The sequence below is a fragment of the Sturnus vulgaris genome, chromosome 11 (assembly GCF_052056855.1).
Source record: "Sturnus vulgaris isolate bStuVul1 chromosome 11, bStuVul1.hap1, whole genome shotgun sequence".
NCBI classification, from domain to species: Eukaryota; Metazoa; Chordata; class Aves; order Passeriformes; family Sturnidae; genus Sturnus; species Sturnus vulgaris.
Window position 1 is genome coordinate 14,381,616 of NC_142253.1, and position 8,462 is coordinate 14,390,077.

Consider the following 8,462-nt stretch of genomic DNA (forward strand, 5'->3'; position numbering starts at 1 on the left):
CTCTTACCTTTAATGGGAGGTAGATGGGAAACACAGAATCTTTTGTCTCCTCAATAGGTGGCATACTGTCAGGGTCATAGTGCCTTGGCATCAGCTGATTGGAGTCTATCCCCTTGCTGGCCAAGAGCTCAGCAATATCAAAGGTGAGATACAGCCGTCTCCTCCTGGTTTACATCAGAAGAGGAAATAACCACCTAATGTGCCTATAAGCATTCCCATGCCTACAACTCCACCTTTTTACTGTGCACCTCTATCAGTAAAAACATTTTTAGCACAATTGCAGCCATGTCTATTTCCTCGTCTATAGCACAAAACAATTCAGTGGAAGTGACCTACAATGATCAGTTACTCCAATCTATAAATTATATACATGTACTGCTGTACTAATACATCATAGAGCACACACAAAAACAGAAATTATAAAAATAACTACAAAAAGATGACATAAATACTATTTAAGAACAATGTTTTCTTCCCACATCCCAGTGAATTGTCTTTTATACCCTCTGCAATATATGCATACCCCACTTTGGAGACCATTGCCTTACAGGATAAGATTTTCTTAAGGATTTTTTACATGTTATGTCTTGAAATCAAAAATCAACACCCTAATCTGCTGTGTCCACTTCACAATGATGCCTCTAGCCATCTTCTGGTTACTTACCTCTCTACTTCAACCTTCCGAGGGTTTTGCCCTGGAATCCGTTCGAAAGGTAACTGCACTTTGGGCTTAAATGATTGTACAGGGAAATCTGACTCAGCAAGGGCCTCAGAGGATGCTTGCTTATCCAGAAGACTTCTAAAGTTCGCAGGCATCTTGAATTTTGTGACTAAGAGACAAAGAGAAACACATCTGAAACCACCAGACATTCACACACACAAAGGAGGACTCTGCTGTCTACTGGGTTGTCTGCAGAAGTCACTTCACTAGATTTGTAAGAGAAATCAAGCAGATATCAAATTACAAACAGAAAGAAAGACCTTTTTTTCCCTGTGACAACATGTGATTATGGTTTTCCAGTATCAAAATGATGACATAAAAGAAACCTCCACTGAGAATTACTACTGTCATGCAGATTTTTGGGAGCCAGGGCACTAACCTGGCTCTAAGGAGCTCTGGTTTTTGGTTTTTTTCCAGCTTTGCTAAAGACTCTACTTGATAGTGGACAAGAGTAACTTTACTGCTTCTAGTGCACAGCTTCCATCACACTCAGAAAGGGATGGGATCCCCCTGCCTCTCTGGAGGGCCCTGACACCAAGAGTCAGCCATAGCTGGGAGAAACTTGATCAAGGTGGTGTAAGGAGTTTATGAATATTATGGGAGAAAAGAAGCTGTGCAGGTCATGTTTGTCTCCTGAAGTGCCTATTCATACCTTGGGACAAACCTCTCTCTTCTCAGCTTTTGCTCAATCAAACCACCCACTCACATCAGCAATGGTGTGAGAAAAAATTGAGTTAAACAGCCAACAATCTCACCATTTGGCCAAACGTTTTCTTCAGAAATTTGGACTAAGCAAAAAGCATATATTTCCAAGAACTGGCAGAAATTAAACCATGTCATTTACCCCATAAATAAACCAAACTGTTTATATTGCTAAACAAGTTGCAAATAATAGAACAGCAGCAAACTGGGAATTTGAAGCTTAACCTAAATTAAGTAATTGCATGCAAGCTTTAAAAAGCACTATTCCCTAGACAGAGCTAAGCATTGAACTAAAAATAGATTTTAGTGGAGTGAGAGATTTTCCTTTGATGAACTTTCACACTCTATCAAGGAGAAACTTAAGTTTATGATTTGGAATTGGGTATTTTGAATGTCAAGCATTGAACCCACTTGTTCACCGTGTTGCAAGTGCTTCTGGAGTCATGGATGTGACCCTTGATTTCAAAGCAATTGTGCAGAACAGCCAATAATGCTAAAGCCAGACATGTTTCAGGATGGTTAGGTAAAGGAAGGGTCCTCTAAGAGGTCATTCTCTTGTCCTTCTTAAATGGCCCCGACTCAACTCTTGTAGCTGTATGTTGTCTGCTTAGATACTAAAGGAAATAGCCACTAACTGGCTCCTCTCTCTCTATTTCCATCTCTCAGGAAGGGCAGCTAGCCTGGCATGAATGTTCTCTTTAATACTTGCATGGTCCATAACATAATTTTGAGGAATTCCTAATATGCACTCTTTAGCCTCATGCACATCTCTTGCTTGGGGTCTTTACAGAATGGCCCTAATTTATATTTGTTGTCAAGGAGCACAGCTGTTCCAATTTAGTCACTTCATTGTTGCCAAATCCATGGCACCATCCATTATGGCACTTTGTGCACTATCAACTATTTATGTCAATACTTAGTGTTTCATTTGCATTTACATTTCCAACCTGATGGCTTCTTCCCCCTTGAAGAAGCAGCAGATCATAAATAGAGTTCTGTCTCCACTTGTTAAAGATGAGTCTAGCTTGTGAAGATTCACTTGAGGAAGCAGTCATTTGTCCTCACTCATGAAAATAAATGTCACATCTAAACACAGGAGGTTGGTATATGCAGTTCCCATCTTTCTCTAAAATCCTCTCACACACACACACACACTTTCTTCCCACCCACTGCCAGTCTATGATCCATATCCCCAGGAGTGCTCTAGGGGCCAGGAGAGTGCTGGCAAACCTTCAACTATTTTCTGTTCCTATATTAGAGCATCCATGACACAAGTTCCTGTAAGCAGGTGGCACCAGCAGCTCCATACACACAGAGAGCCCTTGCATCTAGGGAGAACAATCTGCTCTGGGGTGCAGCTGGGTACAGAATACATAAATGAGGAAAGACCATGATTTTGGCTATACCTAAATCCCGAATACAGCTTTCACAGGCAGGCCCCATTTTTGGGGTTGTCATGTGCAGGGCAAGCAGTTTAACTTGATGATCCTTGTGGGTCCCTTCTAACTCAGGATATTCTATGATTTTCACAGGAAAGGGACACTGCTGGCTCCCTACACAGTAAGAACACATGCAAATTCAGTGTTCTGGCAGCAGGACCAGAACTCCCACAGGCACCAGCACAGTCCACCCTGAACCCTGGGGGAAGTGGATATATCCAGGAGAAAAGGAAGCATGATTTTACCACCCACTCAGATCACTTTGCTGTACCTCTAAATGAAATTCACTTTTCATGGGATATTCAACCAGCTCAGCATCATTCCTGAGCACTGAAAATGGAAGCAGAGCACAAACCCAGGGGCAGCAGCCTAATTCCCAGCACGTCCACTATAGGCAACCTTAACAGTTATGGCCCAGTTTCCTGCCCCACCTCCTTCCCTCTCAGTGTATTTACCTTTAGGGGTGTGATGCTCCTGGTCTGCCTGGTTCACCAAAGACTGGGACACGTGGGGGCCAGCAGAAGCACCCTGGAATGTGAGGTAAGTATCAGAGCACAGTTGTGACATAGTGTGAGTGGGAATCACAGAGGTACAGAGAGAAAGTGTGACTGTAAGACTGACTTTACCAGATCTTTAGGGACAACTGAAATTGTGAGTAATGGTTAGAAAAGACTCAGAGACACAAATACTTGAAAAGTTCAGCCCAATGCACAGGGGCAGGGGATCTCTCAGCAGCATGTGGCCTGATGTCAGCTGAGGATGTTGACTGGAGCCTGCTTAGGCAGCCAGTCATTAGGGTTTTACTACCAAATATCACCTACAGTCACAACCACAAGTCTGCCCTGCCATACTGGCATCCCAAACCCAGGCAATCCTGACAGTGCTGTCACTGGCTATGGAGGAAGGCAGCACAACTCTGACCAGGATAAGCTTCATGGCTTCGTTTTGTAAAGGTCAAGGTCTTGCACAAAGGCCTCTGAGCAAAGGAAGGGCTAGGACCTGGGGTGACAGGTAGACACCAGCTGTACCAACAGTCTTCCTTTCAGGACAGCACTGGAAAAAGAACAGCTCTTTGCACTTACCCCTGAGCTATTGGAGGTTCCTGGAGTAGGGACATCAGCAGAAGCCTCGTTGCTGATACTGGGACGGCTCCTACTCAGAAAATTCCTCAATTCCTTCCTTGCTTTCTCCATTTTCTCAGGAGAAGAATGCTGTGACGTAACCCTGGGCTTGCTATGAGTGGAAGGGCATTGAGCCTGTCATACACTGTATCTTTGGCACTCCTCCACACCTTCCCACAGTGCTGGATATCCTTGACTTGCTATGATGAGTGGGTAACGAGGAAGGTTCAATCCCCTGATTCGACACCAACCACTGCAATCATGGCCTGGGGGTGATGAGACTCACGTGGCTGCCTCAATGGCTCACTAACCCTGGAGAAAGAGATCCCTTTAGTATTCCAGATGGCTTTTGGAGTGGGAAAACCAGCAGTGCACACAAGAAAAACTGCTTTGCTTAAGCAGCAGGGGCTTCCCAGATCTGTGGCAGCATTCAAAAGGCTGCCAGGAGAATTTGAGCAAACTGGGACTACAAGAGAAGTACTACTTTTGCTGCACCCATATCCCCTAAAAACCTTGTCATGATTGACTCCAGTGGGAGTAGGCTACAGCCTAGGATACCAACATAGCTACTACCAGGTGTAAGTCTGCCTCTTTCATTTAAATAATTCATGACAGATGTTTAAGCATCACCTAATATATTAAAATACAGCCAGAAGCTCCCTTCTTTCTCCTCCTACAGGGGATATTTTTGCTCAGTTCACAAATAATTTCTGCTCTTCCACCTTGGGAGATGCAAGTCCAGGCAAATATCACAACTGTACAGCTTTATTTTATAAAAACCTTTGTGCACTGAGAGATACCAATTAAGAACAGCTCTCAGACTTCTGGCAGGAAGACAATACAACCCTTGGTTTTAGGCTTGTCTAAACACAGAGATGACTATTGTAACTAATTAGAACAGTTAAAGTGACACAAACCCCTCCAGCCTGCACACACATGCACTGACACAATGATGTACACATACCTGTGTAGCTTATTCCTATAAATTATGAGTCAAAGCTCTCCATGGTGTCTCTCAAAGGTACTCTGAGGCCAGTACAGCTTACTGATCAATTCCTGCTCAGACAGTCTAGACCTAGACTCCTCATCCAGCCCTACTTGACTAGTGGTTTTTCTCCTGCACCCTGCTAGGAGTTTTGTTACTTCTGGTAGCCAAGCCTCTGCAGTAGGAGTCTTCCAGCTTTCCAGAGTCTTGAAGACCACAGCTGGCACAGTACTTGTCTGGAGTCTCATCCTGACCTGGAGACAGCACCACAGGATCCCTTCCTGCCATGCCCTCTCTGCTCTGCTCTGGAATGGAATGAAAACTCTGCTTGCCCTATACTCTTGATGAGAGAGGGCAATCTCTTCAAAATTTCACCTTGCTGCCTGTCTGTGAGAATGAATCGGGTACAGCAGAGAAAGCATTACATGCATGCCGGAGATAAGAGGGAATAACTGTGCTGGTTTATTACTGCAGGTTCAAGCCAGTGCACAATTTTGAGAGGTTGAATCAAAAAAGAAATCAGATAATAAATCAAGGTTACCATGATGCGAGTCTTCTAAATGAAATGGAGTAAATGAACAGATTGGAAAGACCTAGGAGTTGAGATCAATAATACCCCCTCCCCTCCTTCAAACTAGAAAATCTCAAATCCCTCTCCTCTCAGCTTTGCTTTGGCATGGCAACTGGAACCTCACACCCTGAAGAATGAATTTTCCATGGAGGATTTTGTTTTTATTAGCTATTTTATGCTCTGGCCATATCTATTTTAGCAGCCCAGCAGGACTGATTGGAATCAGCCAAGATCCAAGGATTCCTGATGAATCACTGCTGGACTCTTTCATGCCTGCTGCACCGGCTCGGAGAACAGCAGCAAGGCAGAACAACCCTGTGGTGCCTCTCCTGATGTGTCACCTGAGCATCCTCTCCTTGGGAGCAGGACCAACGTGCCAACATGTGCCATGACTTGCTGTACTTTTGCCTCTTAGCACCAGAATCCTCAAACAATCCAATTAAAGAAGCCAACTCCAGGACACAAGGTTCATCTGAATCTTTACTAGGGGTGAATGACTGAACCCATTCTCACTTTAGCAGGACTGGCAATTTCTGCCTAGAACCAAAATAATGTGGCTGCTGCCCATGAAGGACAAGTTTCCATGATTGGGGAAAAGTGTACCAAGCCAGCTCGTTTCAGTGCTAGCCTCCAGCTAGGTGGTTTGGTTGGTCCCATCCACCTCTCAGGAATGGTCTCCAGGCTGTTTCAAAGACAAGAAGAGACCCTCTCTCTCTTTTATTCAGCCTCACCGTTGAGCTAAGAAGTTTACTGCAGAGCAGTTCCCTCTTTCCAGGCTTCCAACACCAACTGCCTTTCCACATCCCCAAAAGAATGTGCAGCATGCAGACCTAGGGCTGTCCTCCCCTCCCTCCATGCAGGGGTGACTCCAGACTCTCATCCCTGGGCAGCTGGATTGCCAGGGAGAGAACACCTTCCATCCTGCAGCAAGCACACAATGGCAGTTCAAGCTTCCAGCCAGCTCTGCCACAGCAATTGCTGATGGTACCACATAGTTTGTGCTCAAGGATTCCTTTAATTGTCCGAGGGGTCCTGAAGAAGAGCAGTGAAACTGCCCAGTGCCTCGTCACACTGCAGCTGGGGGCAGGAGGCTGGATACCTGCCACATTCACAGCCTTCAGTCCTTTCCTACTTGGAGCACTTTCCTCAGGACTGAAGCTCTCCTTTGACAAGGAGAGGCACAAAGTTGGAGGAAATGAAGTAGGTGAGGTGTGTTTCTGAAAGCAGCATCTCTGCCTTCCTCAGTAACTTTTCTCCTCCCCTCGCACACCTGGGAGCATCTCCCTGTTCTTTGCTGGCAAACATCTGGCTGGCACCAAGCTGTTCCAGCTTTAGCTGCAAAACCTTTTCCTGACTGCTGAGACACCTATCTCTGCATTAGTTTAGTCATGCTCCCTCACACCTGAAAAGCATGTTTCCTAGATATACCAGGTACGATGTATTATGCTAAATTGAACTATTCAAAGTGAGAGCATATTCTTATGGCACTGCTGACACAACATTAGCTACAGAGTCTGTGTATCATTGTGGCAAAACTATAATTACAATTTCTCAGTAAATCCAGGCTTTACACATCCAAGAAGTCAAACTCCCACATGTCTTGCTCAACGTCTGGTATGAGCTTTTTGATCTGTTGCCTCTACTTCAATTCTTTGATCCAAAGCTTTGACAAAATGCGACTCTTTTCTTTCAAATAAGGTTTAAAATGGCTAAAAATTGCAACAGAACTAGAGAATAGTACTTGAAATATCATCTAACCCCTAAGCAAAACCGCAGATTGAAATCTAGTATTTATCTAAAATCTATTTATCTGTGCATAGCCAGAATCCCAGCTACTAGACCATCTGGACACCAACATGCAGAAATTCCCTCTTCCTCTAATTTAAGCCATACAATATAAGCTCAGACAAGGTGATGCGCTCTCAACAAACAGCTTCCAACATTATGCCGTACTTCAAATCCCTTCTACTTTAAAAAGAGAGTCGAAAGTAATTTTGAGTTTTATAGCAGCCCATTCCCTTCAACAATTTGCAGAGTTTTAAAATTGATTTTCCTCTGGGCTTTTAAATGCATTCTTTTCTCCACGGGAAAGCAGCACCGGAGGCGGGGGGCGCAGCCCAGGCGGAGGCGGCCGGTGCTGCTCGTTAGGTCCGGGCTCAGCGGCACAGCCTGGCCTTACAGCCACGGTGGGTGCCGCAGGACACCCGCCAAGCACTTCCACCGTCACTCCAACAGCGTTTGTGTAATTTACAAAGCACAACAGGGATGAAACAAACGCTGCTGGTGGTTTCATTTCTGACAGACGCCGGGGTGCGGGAGGAGCAGCCCAGGGGCTGTTAACGTGCGGCGTGTGGAGATGGGGCAGCGCCAGGAGCGGCTCCCAGAGCCCAGCCGCGGGGGACATCCCGCTCCAATGCTCCCAGGAACAGTTACCCTGTTCGCCACCGTCAGTGTCCTGAAAGCACGAGGGTACTCCCTCATGATTCACACCTGCCCGCCCGCCGCCCCTCCCGGCCCACCCCAGCCCCCGAGCCCCGCCTCGGAGCCCGCAGCCCCAGCCCCGCTCCGGGGGCCGGCGGGTCCCTGCCTGTTCCTGCCTGCGGGCGGTACGCACCGACAGACCCGAGTCCGCCCCGACCGACCCGAGGCCGCCCCGACGCCGCACGCGTTGCCACGGGAGCAGGGGCGGGCAGAGGGCTCCTGCCGGTCCCCCCCGCGCGGGCCGTTGGGCCAGTCCGGGGGAGGCGCGAGGCAGCGCGGGCCGGGCAGCGCCACGCCCGAGCCGGGGGGGAGCGGTCTCCTGGGGGAGTGGGGTCTGCCCCGACCTGCAGCTGCCAGCTGGAGCAACCTAAGAGTCACCGCTATGGAGTTGCCACTGGCGTCTCTGAGTTGCCCCCACGAGGACACCACAGAGCCGCCGCTG

General features: G+C 46.9%; 1 protein-coding gene across 1 annotated transcript in view; it reads right to left on the reverse strand.

Annotated features, from left to right (window-relative positions):
* The window catches only part of DNAH1 (dynein axonemal heavy chain 1), a 71,388-nt gene extending 63,191 nt beyond the window's left edge, over positions 1-8,197 (reverse strand). Inside the window, exons 1-5 of the mRNA XM_088171192.1 lie at positions 8,154-8,197; positions 3,945-4,295; positions 3,318-3,390; positions 665-830; positions 8-164 (exon numbers count right to left, since the gene is read on the reverse strand). Coding sequence (XP_088027318.1) covers positions 8-164; positions 665-830; positions 3,318-3,390; positions 3,945-4,055 — 507 coding nt within the window. The 5' untranslated portion in view covers positions 4,056-4,295; positions 8,154-8,197. The remainder of the gene's footprint in view (positions 1-7; positions 165-664; positions 831-3,317; positions 3,391-3,944; positions 4,296-8,153) is intronic.
* Positions 8,198-8,462: the final 265 nt, after the last annotated feature.